Source organism: Falco biarmicus, chromosome Z, assembly GCF_023638135.1.
Source record: "Falco biarmicus isolate bFalBia1 chromosome Z, bFalBia1.pri, whole genome shotgun sequence".
Lineage (NCBI taxonomy): Eukaryota > Metazoa > Chordata > Aves > Falconiformes > Falconidae > Falco > Falco biarmicus.
In genome coordinates this window covers 19,556,176-19,571,739 of record NC_079311.1, presented here as the reverse complement: position 1 = coordinate 19,571,739, position 15,564 = coordinate 19,556,176, and the positions used below count along the sequence as shown (strand labels likewise).

Here is a 15,564-nt window from a genome sequence, read left to right as displayed (position 1 = left end):
CAGTAATAACTCATGGAGAAGTTGGCCTACATTTTGCATTCATTTTTCTGACACTAACTGTAAAACAAAAGATATGTAGCAATCTGTAATGGCACAGTTATATAATATTAATTTTCTATAATAAAGGAATATATACAGAGACTAAGGTAAGACTAACATTTCATAATTAGATTAGTAAATGTGAAAGTCAGCGCTGAGAACAAATATGGAATATAGGACACATCTGATTCCTATGCAAGATTCTTTTTGAATTTACACATCATCACCATCTTCATCTCTGCCCCCTCCCCCTCATTAATACCTTTATGTTGCCTTCAGCAGATCCTGTGACAAAATACTCTTCTGTAGGATCAACAGCAATTGCTTTGACTGGAGAATCATGACTCTGGAGTAACTGTTGCTGCTGTTTTTGGCGAAGATCAATTATACATGTAAAGCCTTTTCTGCCTCCAGATATTAACAGCTGATGTTTTGGAGCATATGCAAGCACAGTTGCTCCACTATCATGACAGATAAAAGCTGAAAGCCAAAGTAAAGCAATTTAAATAAAACACACAGTACTAACACCAATTTCACAGTACTAACTTTAATTTACTGTCAGCCTCTAATGGTTCAAGACAGTAGCAACAGTGGCTTTGATGCTGTAATCCAAGTGACCACAACCAGTCTATTGCAGTACCATATATATGCAAGCCCAGGTTCACATCAGACATTCTGTAGTGGCAGTATTCTGATATTAAGCAATTACAGTCTGTATGAAAAGAAAATTATATCCTTCTTTTCTGTTCCTGTGTAATCACAAACTATTAAGCCTTGACCAGAAACAGATTCTTTTCAAACTCTCTAATGCTTGTTACCTTAAGGCATATGTTTGCCAGAAGAAATGTCCTCCTAAATCACTTGCCCAAATAACCTCTAAGTTTCCACTGGTTGTTTTAATTTGCTGCTTTTCACATTTTTTTGTGTATGTCTACTCCCTCAAATGAGTGAAGGAAGTGAAGGAAGATTAACATTACCAGGACAAAGCTCAGTATGTCTGAGACTAGACACTATGAATCCTAACAGGTGGCACGTAGTACATTGTCCTCGCAGTTCAAAGGGTTTTCTAAATTTACATTGAGAAATTTCACACATCTCACACATAAACTTAAGCATTCACCATACTTCAATTACAAGGACTTCACAACTCTCTCTGAGCCTAACTCTGTATTTCAGACTGTATTTCTCTTCCACTGCAACAAAACATTAGTAACAAAGTTAATGGAACCCCACTAAATATTGATTACATCTCAAAAAGCGTATTTATGGGAATAATTCTTCTAAAGTATTTTTGTAATACTGTATGTCAAAATCCATACATGCACACACACATAGAGAAAGCACTTAAATCATTCCACAGTATTTAGCATAATACATAAAGTGCCACAGACCTGGACAATCTTTGAAAGCAAAAAATGCACCACTTTACGAATATAGCAGCAGTTAAGTTCATCTTTTGGTTAAACTCTGGAAATTACTATATAATTATGAGATCTTAATTTGTGTATCTGTTATTCAATACATTAACAAAAAATCAATTAATATTTTCTAGAAAATTTAGTTTTTATTCATATACATATCTTCAGAGAACCATTTCATAATCATGGAGTCTCCAAGGTCAGGATTTCCACAGAGACAATGAAGTACTTAGCAGTTCATAAACAACATGTCCTCTCATATTCGCCAAACAGATAATGTATCTGCAAGTGCCCAATGCCATCTTCACAGTATCATTATTTGGTCTAACATGTAATTGATCAAATTCGGAGTGGGGCGCCTCTGATTTATGAGGAGATAGCCATAGGAACCTTGAGTTCAAGGGTGTGGATGCATATCCTGCAAGTATGTATCTCTTAAGTGTGCTGAAAAGTGCAGTTTTGACAGTGTTACAGCTATTGTCTCCCCAATATGCTAGTCACCTGTACTGGGTTTACATGGCAAGGTTTTGGTAGCAGGGGGGCTACAGAGGTGGCTCCTGTGAGAAGCTGCTGGAAGCTTCCCCTGTGTCTGACAGAGCCAACGCCAGACGGCTCCAAGATGGACCCACTGCTGGCCAAGGCTGAGCCCATCAGTGAGAGTGGTAGCGCCTCTGTGATAACATTTAAGAGGAGGAAAGAAAACCCTGCACCACACAAATTGTGGTGGACGAGAACAGTGAGAACGTCTGAGAGCAACAGCCCTGCAGACCACCAGGCCAATGCAGAAGGAGGGGCAGGAGGTGCTCTGGGCACCAGAGCAGAGATTCTCGCTCCCCAGCCCATGGTGAAGGCCCATGGTGAGGCAGGCTGTTCCTCTGCAGCCCATGTAAGTCCATAGTGAGGCAGATATCCACCTGCAGCATGTGGAGGACCCCACACTGGAGCAGGTGGATGCCTGAAGGAGGGTGTGACCCATGGGAAGCCTGCGCTGGAGCAGTTTGCTGGCAGGACTTGTGGACCTGCAGGGGACCTATGCTGGAGCAGTCTGTTCCTGAAGGACTGCACCCCGTGGAATGGACCCGTGCTGGACCAGTTCGTGGACTGCAGCCTATGAGAAGGACTCACACTGAAGAAGTTCATGGAGGACTGTCTCCCACGGAAGGAACCCCACACTGAAGCAGGGGAAAAGTGTGAGGAGGAAGGAGCAGCAGACACAACATGTGGTGAACTGGCTGTAACCCCCCATTACCCACACCCCTGTGCAGCTTTGGGGGAGGAGGCAGAGAAACCAGGAGTGAAGTTGGGTCCAGGAAGAACAGAGGGGTGGGGCGAAGGTGTTTCTAAGTTTTGGTTTTTAGTTCTCATTATCCTACTCTGATTTGAATAGTAATAAATTAATTTCCCTAAGTCGAATCTGTTTTGCCTGTGACGGTAGCTGCTGTGTGATCTTCCTGTCTTTATCTTGACCCACGAGCCTTTTATTATATTTTCTCTCCTCTATCCAGCTGAGGGAAGCGATAGAGCAGCTTTGGTGGGCACCTGATGTCCAGCCAGGGTTAACACAACACTACTACAAGTGGGAGTTGCTCAAAATCTTTTAAGAAAGAACAGAAATTACAGTTGTCTGGCTGTCAAGGGTTGCACTTGCGGTGTAAAGATACAAGCTATGAAAAGCAAGGTGCTCATGTCCACGAAACCAGCCTTTCATATATATAGCAGCAAATAATTTCTCAAGAATCATTTTTTATATTTCTGCTAATGCACTCATACAGGACAGTGAAAGGTACTTTACTTCCAATATGAAAATTACTTCCCACAATAACTTCCACAGAAAAACAGAGACATACACATATTTTTTTTTATGTGATCAACTATTTTGTTGGTTGTCTTTTACTTACCATGCACCAAGCTATTTGTAGGCGAAACCAAAGTATCCCAAAGACAAATATTTCTGTAGGAAAAAAAAATGTTTTAATTCAGGAACAACTGTTCTACAGTATTTTGAACACTTGAAAAGTCTTCTTAACCTTAGAAAGATCGTTTCAGGCATAAAAGGACTTCTAAACACTTTCAATAATTACTTTTGAGCAGACAAATTACTTTCACAGTTATACATACACTGCAAGAACATGACCTCTGGACAATCATTCTACTACTGGCTATTCTCATAAAGATTCATATTGAGATTACAGTCTTTTGTAGCTGAATACATCTGAATGTTAGCAATTCTTACTATTTCTTGATCAAAACTTAAGAAAAAAAATGTTAAATTAAGAGCTATGCACAACTTCCTAAGTCTATAAAAATAATTTAAGACAGGCTTATACGAATAGAACAGAAAGATCTAGAACTACAAGGAACACCTAGACCCACTGCCTCACCCCTTCAGTGGCTGACCAAGTTAAAGCATGCTATTAAGGGCACTGTTCAAATACCTCTTCAACACTGACACGCATGGGGCATTGACTGCCTCTCTAGGAAGCCTCTTCCAATGCCTGACCACACTCTTGATAAAGAAATGCTTCCTAATGTCCAGCCTGATCCTTCCCTGATGTGGCTTTGAGCCATTCCTCTGTGTCCTGACACTGGATACCAAAGAGATCAGCATCTCTCCCTCCACTTCACCTCCACCACCACATGGAACATAAACAGAGGATCTGGGCTTCCCTATGGAACCTCCTTTAATAGGCACATGGAATTCAGCTGCAAACATTACTTCTTTTCCCCTCTCACAAACAAAGAAAGAAGTATGCACATTGCTCTTAAACTGCTTAAGGAGACTCCTCAAAAATACACCGGTGGGGGGAAAGGAGGGGAAATAGGGCACCACTTCATTTTTATGAATTATCGCAGCAGTTCTTACCTGTTGTCAGAAGACAATCCTGCTGTTGCTATCAAAGACGATGAACTGATGAAAACAAAATCATTGGCCGTTCTGTTATGACACTGCCAAGTCTGAAAAATTGCAGTTTAGAAATTATTAAGAAACAAACAAATTTTGCATAAGCATGAAATCTTAAAACTTCCTTGAGAAGGTAAGCTGTTTCAAAAACAATTCAAAGAACACAGGATACAAAGCTATGTGTATGCCTTCTGATACACTTAATTTTTCATGGAAGTGTATTTTCCAGTCCTGTGCTATTGAAAATTAATTAACAATTGACAAGTCTCAAAGAACATTAAAGTTATTTCAAGTCTAACATTGCATTTTCTGCTCTCCAACTTAGTAAGTATGATTAGGATTTAAGACCTCGTCTGTCACACCTTTCACAGGATAACAACAAAATATTATTACATCTTCATTAATACTGGTTATCAGCACAATCCCTACCCTCTCCTAACTATTATAAAGGAGGAAGGAAATAAAAGAGCACAGCACAAGCATATGGAAGCAAATTTAGTCTTCGACTTACCAAATATGGTTTAGGTGAAGTTCCAGTAAGTGGGCAACATTTCCAATTTGTCTGATATAAACTTATGTATCCATCAGCATCAACAATTCCAAACTGAAAAAAGACATAGTAATTGTAGATACATATATATATATATACACACACGTGTATGTAAAAGAGAGAAATTATCTACAGATCAGAGAAACTGCTTTAGATTTGAAGAATGGGATGCTTCTGCAGGGGTGGGGTGGGGGAGAGAGTACAGAAGCATTCTGTCAGTTACCTTATTTCCTTGGTAATTGAATCTCATTCGAGTTACCCTTGAGTTGCCACCAGACCGAAAACATGTGATTTGCTGTGCATGACCCCATTCAAACATTCTCACACTACCATCTTGAGCACCTGTCAGGTCTGCAACAGAAAATATTTACACAACTTTCACAGGTGTTGTAGCAGGAAGGTTGCTTCCAAAATTTTATGAAATCTCACACCAGCTCACATCATCCTCAGAATAACCAGTGGCACAATATGCGACATAGTACATCTGGCATAGTGTAGGAGTTGTGGGTACCACTTTAACTTAAACCTGTGCTATTCAACCAATATTGAACTGCACTTACTCATTATTTAATTAAGAACTGTATTTAGATGGTACTGAAATATGAAGCTTGGAGATAATAATGTGTTTTTCCTACTATTTTTCATCCAAGTCACAAAAACCAGAAATACAGTACTTTTTGCTAAATATATAAAAAATAAATTACTGTTTCCAAAGGCTGTATCCCCCGGTATTTTTTTTTTAAATGAAAAATGACAAATAGTTTCAGTAAAATAGGGCTTATAAGCAACTTCTCAAACTTCTAACAGATTGTGCTAGTAAAAAACAGCAGCATACTAAGAAACAGGGCCAATAAGTAAAGATACAATCTTCAGGTAACTTCTTCCTTTTTTTAACAAAACTGAACTTACAATATGGTAATGTTGGGTGAGAAGCCATTCTTCTTACATTATTAATAGCCTTCTTGAGCATCTGTTCAACATACAAAATAATAAAAACTAATTAAACAATACTACTGAACAAAAGTTACTGAACTAGAATAAATAGTGATCGCAGAGAGTTGTTTCCTATCAAAATTCCTACTGAAAGCAAGTACCAGGTTTAGAAAGTCAGATAGAAGTCAGTTTCTTCCAAGACCAGTGTAGATGTTAATGCTTTTGCAGCTTTACACATCTAGGTAAATATTAACTCTCTGCTTCAGAGATTTATGGATCCAAATATAAACACTCCTTAGACTGCAGTCTTACCTCTTTTCTTGCCAATTCCTTTCTGATTCCATTAAATTTATTGGAATATTCCTGAACATTGTAAGATAAGCAAGAGAGAGAGGCAGAAGCATGTAAAGAAAGAGGTAAACAACTTTAACAGAAGTAAAAGAATAGGAAGGAATATATTTATTTTCAAGTCTAGTTAATTTATTGTCATTGATTAAAAGGTGATTATTTGTGGCCATCCAAAATAAGCAATACACCTAGCAACTAGTAAATAAAAAAATTCTTCAAAAGCATTTATAATTGTTCAAATGCAGATCCAATGGACTTTTAGTAGTACTTTTGCTCCTAAATTCCAAACTCTGCTTGGAGCAAGGTACATGACCAAGAATGCTGTTTTCTTAGCTGACTAACCCCTAAGTGGGAAGAGTTCAATACATGAAGAGGACTGAAGACATTTGACAATTAAGATAAAAACCTCATTTAATTAAATAGTAAGTCCAACCCTCAACAGGAAAGAAACAGTAGGGATTTTTGATAGGGAAATTGCGTATGTATTTTCCTTAGCTCTCCACAAAAGCATCTGGCTACACTGAGGACTGCCTTTCCTCTGAAAATTCTTGGAATCAGTTTGTTCATGCATGTATTTTTTATCTAACACCTGAGAGAGAAGAGGGCATAAGTTCATATTCATGCCAGGTGTTAATTTTAAATGGCAAGACGTAAGTTTGTTGCCAGAGCACTCACTTTCAACACAACAGCTTACCACTTACTACACATCCATAGCAAGCTGCCTAAATAGAATTATTTAGGTTGGAAAAGATCTTTAAGGTCATTATGTCCAACCATGACTTTCAGCTGCTATGATTTTGCATGATATTTTGCCACTGCTTTGTCACTGAAATTGCAGACAGCGAAACACGTATTTTAAGTATGCTATTCTGCCCTGGACTCCAACCATATCAGGGTGTCAACTGGAAGGACATAGGAATTAAACTTTTACTTGCTTTATGTGACTAAATATGATCCAGAGTTGAAAAGCAATGCTCTCCAATTTTCACTTTGCAAATACAAAGGAGGGAAAAAAAACCCCCACAGCAATTGGAAGGGAAATAATTGATTTTCTTCAATTTCCCACAGTTTGGATTAGTGGAATAATTGCGATCCTCTTGATTACATTCTGGAAGCAGATTTAGATCTTTCAGTTATCAAAGCTTTATTATTTTTGAAGACAAAGCATTATGCTTCTTAGTTACCCATGTTTATTTCAAAACACTTCCCTGAAGATTAAAAAAAAAAAAAATTCAAATACAGACTTTCCTTTTTTCCTGTAAGTACTTTAAATGACAAAGAAAAAAGCTCAACGGTTTGGTAAACATTGGTGAATAAAACAACATATACATTACAAGACTTGGGACAAGACAATAGAGGGTAAGTCTTCAAACATTAGTGCATATACCAATTAGTAAATAACTGCAATACATTGCTCTCTAAACTTAACAGTTTATCTTTTATGTCTAAGTAAAAGAAAATTATTCATGCTCATTCTATTTCTTCACCAAAATGAAGGACTGCATTAACTTTTACCCAGAAGTCAGTGGAAATCATCTTCCTTCATTCAACAGAGAAGCATGCATCATGATCTCACCTCTACAGGATTGTGCTTTGGAAAAACGCAAGCTTAAGACTATGCTAACATAACTCTCTGGTGCAGTGTCTCTGATTTAGAAGCCAAGTATCATTATTAAACGCAAACACTTCCATTATCAATGTAACTGACATTTGATACTGCTATCCCTCAGTTTCCCCTTAACAACAGCTGACAGCTAGAACACTGCTTTGTTGGAAAGCTGGGTGCTTTGGGCCTGAAGTACAGTTAATACTGAAGAATAAAAAAGCTTAAGATATGACCCACCAGTTATTAAACTGGTAAATATTGGTGTCAATCGTACTGGCTTGGAAGACAACCTGTTGAATGTTACCTGAGTTTCAAAGCTGACAGTACATACTACTTACTTCAGTGCTCTTCTACAAACACGTCCTGTAAGAACTGTGCAAACGCACTGTACTGAAGGATATGGTGGAGCGCCTCCTTACTTACCTTGCATAAACTGCGTAACAGGAAACAGTGAAGAAGTGTAACAGAAAAACCTTAGAGCTAATAAAACATTAACTGCCTGAGTATCATAAGTCCAATAGAATCCCTTGCTGATGGAAGTGAAGCAGAGACAACAAGACTGCAAAGCCAGTAATCGTGAAGAACAGCGGACTACCTACTAAATAGGCTGCAAATCACGGAAAAGCAAAGATGAGAACAAGGATCAAAAGCAGTATGTGAAGGAACAAATTAACAAAGAGTACCAACAGAAAGATTTTGGTGAGGCTGGTTTTCCTCCAGATTTGAGTCCTTCCACAGTAACACTATTTCCTCCCAAGAATCCCTATCTCTTCATTCATTTACTTTGCCTTTATTCAATACCTTTGTCTCCCCTTCCTAGTGGGCAGGTGTTTTTTTGTGCTGTGGTTGGTTCTCTACTCTGCCACAGTCAACCAGCATGACAAACAAAATTTAGGTCCAAAGTTTAACAGCAAATGCATTCAACACAAGCACAGACATATATGTTTAGGTAAGAAAGTTTTACCACATATAAAATGGAAAGTCACGTAAGAATAGTTTACATTAATAGATTGTGTAATTAATTTGTTGAGAAATACACAATGTGTGTGTATGTATGTATAAATGGAAGTGAGAGAAGCAAGTGGCAAAGGCATTCAAAGCCTACTTGCAGAAGAGACCTGATCGTGATACCAGAGCGGCAAAACATTTGACTAGGATCAGCACACAGAAGATAGAGGTGTAGGTACTGCAACAATATGCACTTCCCTGTATGGATAACATTATTGTTCTTATAATGCTCGTTTGTTATTTACTCCTCCTAACAATCAAATATTTTCTAAAAAATCAACTACAATATGAATTAACACATGGTTATTTCATTCTGCCACCACTTAATAACTTGTTCTGACCTGTTAAATGCCCCAAAGCCCAGCCAAGTCACAAGACTTAATGCATTCAGTTATCCAAGAAAACTGCACATCTGTGCAGACAGGATGAGAGATGTGGGTGTATTGCATGACCGTTTCAGCCCAGTTAACTGGCTCCAAATAAGCACCTCCTAGCTAAGTAATCAACAGATCTGCATTATTAGAGAGCATCTATGCCGCACAGGAACTAAAGTAAGTATGTCAATGGCCAGACTAGAATCATCATTTGATCTGAATTAAATCTGAGTTAACAGCTTTTTGCTCAGGGTCAAGCTTCACTCCAGACACAGAATCTATTTCTGAAAGTAAGACCTACCCTTGCGCAGGTGTCACCTCTATGATAAAAAGGATCAATCTGCTCACATGGACATAGTCACACTTTAGTGGATGTCCCTCACTCCAGCATATTTCAGAAATGCCTAACAGTGAAACTCATTATTTCCTCGAAAACACCATCTTCAGAAGCAAGATATTTAATAATGCTGCTCAGCAGAGTTATGGCAAAACTGCACAGCACTTCACAGACATAGCTGACAACAGCTTTGGAGATAAAGTCATACATCAGCATGACGTGTAGTTCAAACTACGCATGATCTATGTAGTTGGGCCCTATTTCTGCAGTCCTGCCCTCCTCATTTTTCTTATGAGACAAAGAATCCCCATTTTCCCAAAGTTTAAGTCACTCAGTTTCCAGAGTTTAATTGATTTCATTGGAAGCCTCTGTCCTGCCAGAGAAATCTGCTTTGGGAGTTCATTTGCTTTTCTTTCTACAATACAGGCTCATACCAGTATACAGCGCACTACAAAGGTATTTTTATTAGAACAGTTGTTTATGTTTATTTTCAAATAAAAACTGGAATAGTCTGGAATGCAGAATGAAAGTTAAGCTTATGCTTAAAATAAAAGCTATGTTGGTATTTCACACGAGTATCTCTACCCAGTCTTTACCAATTTATATCTTGAAATCTCCTGAATATATGCTTCTTTGATACAGGGTTTGGCTTCAAGTCATTCAAGAACAATTTAAGCAGCAACTTCTTACCTGAACTCTGATTCTTTATTTTTAAACAATGTATCTAAAGTAAAGAAAGCATATATGGCTTGACTAAAAACTTCACTTGCTTAGTTGGTGGTATCTTAAATTCTGTGCAGCATTTTAACCTACAAAAAAAAAATCCATCTCGCCTTAATTACACAGAAAAGCTACATTTACTTACACACTAACAGTAAAATATAATCAGCAACAATAAACAGATAAAAGGAGAGAAGCAGATACGAGTACGAAAGGCTAATCTTTGATAAGCGACTTACCACAGATGCACCCCTGCCAGTTTGTGTACTACCAAGCCAAGGCATATTGATAGGTGTGCCGGGATTACTATGAGTATAAGGAGTGGTTCCCTGCACATTTACCAGATCATCACGAGCGTGTATAACTAAGAAATCATCAGCCCTATAAATGAAACAATATAAGTTAGATTCCAAACAACAATATTAAACACCATGCTTTGTTACACTGATTTATACACAGTCAAGCTGTGATATTGGAAACACAGAAAGTATACCCTTTATTTTCTATTTCCACATCATCATCAACCCAGGTATAGATCTGTGTAGCTAAAATCGCAGAAACATCTAATTCTTGAATGTCATGACTTGATGCTATTGCAATGCAGTTCCGATTTGCCTGGAAAAAAAGTAACACACACAAAGGCAGATAAAAAAGGAATACTCAAAAAGGTAGGTTTTACAATTTTCTCTGGTTATAGTACAGTTCACAAAAACATACACTTCAATCAATTTAAAAAACTCAAACATTTATGTCTAAAAATCTATATACTTAAACTGTCTATACTTGACATTTCCCTGTTAAAAGTTTCTTTGCATCTGGGACAGCACGACACACTATTTGTATTTTATACCTCTCTCAAGCAGCTCTAGTTTTTCTTTGCTTTCCTCAAAGGATAAACATGAGGTAACTATACTACAGTGCTTGCAAACAGGTTCCCCTCCTCAGCTTCTTAAGGTGTAAACAGTTAAACAGAAGAAAAGATGACTTCCAGGTTGTCTTAGACAGAGAACAAAAAATACTCCCACACACAAGCTCAAAGACCAAGTGGAGGCCACCCCTCCTGTCCCTCAAGCCACTGCACAATAGAAAAAAAATTATAATAAAACTATTTAATTAGGAAAAGATAATTATGAAGTGCTTTATAGAAGGGAGCACTATGAGGTTAAGTTGTAGCAGGATGGCTGGCAAAGGATATCTCACCCATTCACAATGGGACCACCACCTGTTTATCAGGTGGAAGTACAACAATTAGATTATCCTACCTCTGTTATACTCACCTTATTGACTGCAAAAGCAGTAATGATGTCAGACTCTTTATGGATTATTCTTGCCTTGCCTCCTGGGTATCCCCTATCAGTTTCTATCTGTATTCAAAAAGTAAAGCACATTTAAATGCAAATTTCTATGCAAACCTTACTTTTTATTGGAAGTTCAGAGACCAAACACAGTATTTTGAGATGTCATGCATTTTGTCTTGATTTTGTTTCTAAGAAAATGAGACAAGTATAACCTGTAATATTTACAGTAAACCTCTTTCGTGTATAATAATCTAGCTTCCCACTGCCATGCTGAGATTATGACAGCAACACAGAAAGTGTGTATTTGTCACAGAAGTCACAGTACTGTGTTCATTCTCAAGTTTTTAAGGGATGCTGAAAACAGCAAGGCCACATGCACACTTGGGGGATACTGATAGTAAAAAAATTGAGTCTTGATGTTTTGTTCTTACAATAATTTGCTAAGTCTTTTCATGCTCTTAGCAAACGCTTTTTGCCACTGAAACTGACGAAATAGCCTGAAAGAACACGTAGCCAAGATTCTCAGTAGGAAAATAGATTTGAACTTTGTCAGCTTATCTACTCATCATTCTCCATAATTAAATAACTCTGGAATCCTGTACATTCCAGTACCACAAACTTTTTACTATCACATTTTCTTTTTTTTTCTTAATGTGATCTAATGTTGTATTTGAATCTTGTCTACCTTTTTGTATTTTAGAAATGCATTCACGCATATGTCAGCACACAACAAAATTCTAAACTCTACCAGCACTGTAGTACTCCTGTTCAGAATTAATCTCAGCATTGCAAGTATTAAACTGATAGATTAGGCTCTGGTCTGCTGTAATAATTCTACAGAAAAAAAACAGCAATGCCAGACAAATGACATACTAATTCAAACCTGAATTACAAATGTAAAATTCTGTATTTTCTTAAAAGATTTATTCCAGAACCACCATTGCCCAGCTGCTATCCATCAATTTCTAAATTCTCTTGTCTTCAAAAGATTTAAACAAGGTTTCAGATTACTTTTTTCCCCAGTCAGTTCAAATTACCTACTTGCTAATACTGCTTTATCACATAATTAATATCAAGGTAGTCCAAGCACATCACAGGGTGTTTTCATTTCTGTCTTGTCACTAGTTTTGTAAAAGATGACCTGAAGAGTACGGTATTTGTTTGCTGAACTTGACATAGTATTACACCCTTCCAGTGTCTCACACCAATCTTTCAAGAAAGTTGCTACAAAGTTGTTATATCAGTTCATTTGTATCAATCTTAAAAGACTCAGTGAATATTCTGGGTAGCAAACTAGTATGTATCATGCCAATAAACTTAACTTTTAACTTCAGTTAACTACCTTTACTTGTAGGGAACAATTCTAGCCATCTCATACTGGTGAAAGGTCCTGTATGTACTGTTTTCCCACAGTAGTACTGAATTTTTGTCACTTGGGCAAATTTCAGCCTCAGCTCTTCATTTGGCATAGCTAAGGAATTTGATAATATATATTGTTATTACCTGGTTGTTTAATCCAGCTTTCTAAGATATGTTTAGTTTCAGATAGGCTGTATAAACATACTAGTTTAACTCAGTCTCTTGCAAAACTGAATTTTTATGTTTATTTGCTATGTCAGCAAATATTTTTTTTCAGGGAGATCAGCATCTTTTCAAAAAGGATTTTTTTCATTATGATGTAAGGTCTAATTAACTTGAGCATTACTACTGTGTACCTTATTGATGATAGGCTCCTCCACCACAGTATTCTTCATTGTTTCATTGTGCTCGTCTAACGACTTCACCAAGGAAAGAACCACCACAGAACAAAGAATAAAGATAAGACATAACATGCAAGTATCAAGGAAATGCTTAATTCCTTGTTGTTTACCCCAACAAAGAAAAACCGAAACACAACAGCATGTTTGCACACATACACATGTGTATTTTATGTAGTAACTAATTATCAAATCCTAAACCTTAAGTTCAGTACAGAAGACACTGATTTACCAATTCTGTACTGTAGCAAAATCTTGTCCATGTCAAAAGTCAAATTTCTTGGAAAACAAGCGATCTCCACTGATAATTTATCAGTAATGAGACAATACAAAATAAAACAAACAAACCTATGCCATGTAAGGCTGTCAGTGATTCTACTTCAAAACATAAAAAACACATCTAAAATATTCCAAAATACCTTTCTGTACAGCATAGCAACACGGCTGCATTAACATGACATGATCAGAAATGGTGCATCTTCAAAGGACAAGACAAAAGTAACAATTTTCCTTTTAAGTGCAGCCTGTAGTGAACACAACTGGCCACAAATACTCCAACAGGTTAATATTCTAGTTGTGACACGACAAAGATTAGCTCATACAGAACTCTTTGCTGCCATGGCTTTACTAGACATGAATACTCTTTCTGCTGCACATTTCATTTGTTTGGATCTTCTTTCTCCTGTTTCTGCTATTCCTTAATTTTTCTGTAATAGATTTTTGGGGGGAGTAGGAAAGAAAAGGAGTAACTGAAGAGGGAGGAAAACCCCCAAAATTCCATTACAGAACCACAACTTTAAAACATTTAACAGAACCCGGAACCTGGAATCCAGCTAGATGCTGGCACAAGTTATCAGGGACAGAAATATTAACTGTTGTATGACTATTTTCTTATTAAAATTGAATCATAACATAATAAAAACTAGTTGATAAACCCAGGATGGCTATGACTCGAACATTTTTAATTTTGGTTGGATCACTGTTTTTCATTTTAAAATGTCTGTTACTCTTTTCAGGTAGATTTTATACTGATCTTCACAAAGAAGCTAACTGTATCTAAGTGATGTTAGCTGTCAGCCTACAGTCAAAGACTATTTGTTTTCAATAAAGCAATGGACAAAGATTTTTATTATGAAATAATGTAGATTCAGAGTTATAGTATATTATCCATTCATGCTTCGGAAAGTAAACAAGCCAGCCAACTAACCTAAGTAAAAGATCATAGACTGACTGACATTTTATGTGTTTTATATACCACACCAACCTCATTTAGGCATTGCTTCTTTGTAAAAATATTTCTGATAAAGGTTTCCTGAACTTCCTCCTGTTTAACCAAGTACTGCCAGAGCCTCTTCACAGATAGTGCAACATGACTGTTAGATCTACAGAACAAAGTTAAAATAAATATTTTAATCATGCCCATACTTAAACGAGACAGCAATATCTAATATTCTAATCATACTATAGTCAGAAGAAATGCTGAAGCAAAACTACAGCTCTCTGAACAATGCACAAGACCTATTTGGAAGCATTCTGGTACCATCTTCCTGACAAACCTACATGTGAGAAGAGGCGCAAAAGGAAGAAGGAACAGAATGCAGAATTTTTACCTCCTATTGTGGGATTAGGAAGAAAAATCTTTTCAAGAGATTAGACAACAATAAGGTCAGCATACAGATTATTTATTAGGCCACCTCATTTTTTACAACATGGATGCTTTTTAATCAAGTTACTGAAACTAAGAAAATTGTGAGGTATTTTACAACAAAAATACAAGCTTTCTGATGCTTCTGCAACCACAGGTGATAGTAAGATTAAAAAGGCAGAAATTATTTAAAACCTATTTAAAAACAGTTCAAGAACTGAGCACACTTTTCTGGCTAAACACGCAATTATGTGGAGTCACAACTATGCAAATATCAAACAGTAAATATTTCTTCTCTGATTTCAGGAAAAAATGCTGATAAGAACATAATTTTATTCCCTCCAAAGATGAGGCCATTAACTCATTGTCACTCATACTTAATTATCTCTCAGGGCAAATCTATTATTCTTTATTTTATTTTCCCCTGTAGATTTTACACACACACTCAAAATCAGTATGTTAAGGTTTAATAAAAGAACTTAAATCAGAAGCAATAATTTCCTCCCCCCACCCCACCCCCAATCTTGCTTTGGATCAGAGATGCATAAATTTTGATATGTACATACGATTTCACAGCGGATTAGAGAAAACCTAGAAACTGGCATTACGTAGTTACCAAAATTATGGTC

General features: G+C 37.0%; 1 protein-coding gene across 6 annotated transcripts in view; it reads right to left on the bottom strand.

Annotated features, from left to right (window-relative positions):
- Window positions 1-15,564, bottom strand: part of DMXL1 (Dmx like 1) — an 85,422-nt gene that overhangs the window by 3,754 nt on the left and 66,104 nt on the right. For 5 of the 6 annotated variants that reach the window (XM_056323721.1, XM_056323717.1, XM_056323718.1 and 2 more), the window contains 11 exons: window positions 14,555-14,672; window positions 13,249-13,311; window positions 11,513-11,599; window positions 10,729-10,850; window positions 10,475-10,616; window positions 5,819-5,879; window positions 5,133-5,260; window positions 4,871-4,963; window positions 4,321-4,412; window positions 3,356-3,408; window positions 302-519 (listed from right to left, as the gene is read on the bottom strand). In XM_056323721.1, the coding sequence (XP_056179696.1) occupies window positions 302-519; window positions 3,356-3,408; window positions 4,321-4,412; window positions 4,871-4,963; window positions 5,133-5,260; window positions 5,819-5,879; window positions 10,475-10,616; window positions 10,729-10,850; window positions 11,513-11,599; window positions 13,249-13,311; window positions 14,555-14,672 (1,177 nt within the window). Of the gene's footprint in view, window positions 1-301; window positions 520-3,355; window positions 3,409-4,320; window positions 4,413-4,870; window positions 4,964-5,132; window positions 5,261-5,818; window positions 5,880-10,205; window positions 10,325-10,474; window positions 10,617-10,728; window positions 10,851-11,512; window positions 11,600-13,248; window positions 13,312-14,554; window positions 14,673-15,564 lie in introns of those variants that run through there. The other variant, XR_008819327.1, reaches the window with a different exon arrangement.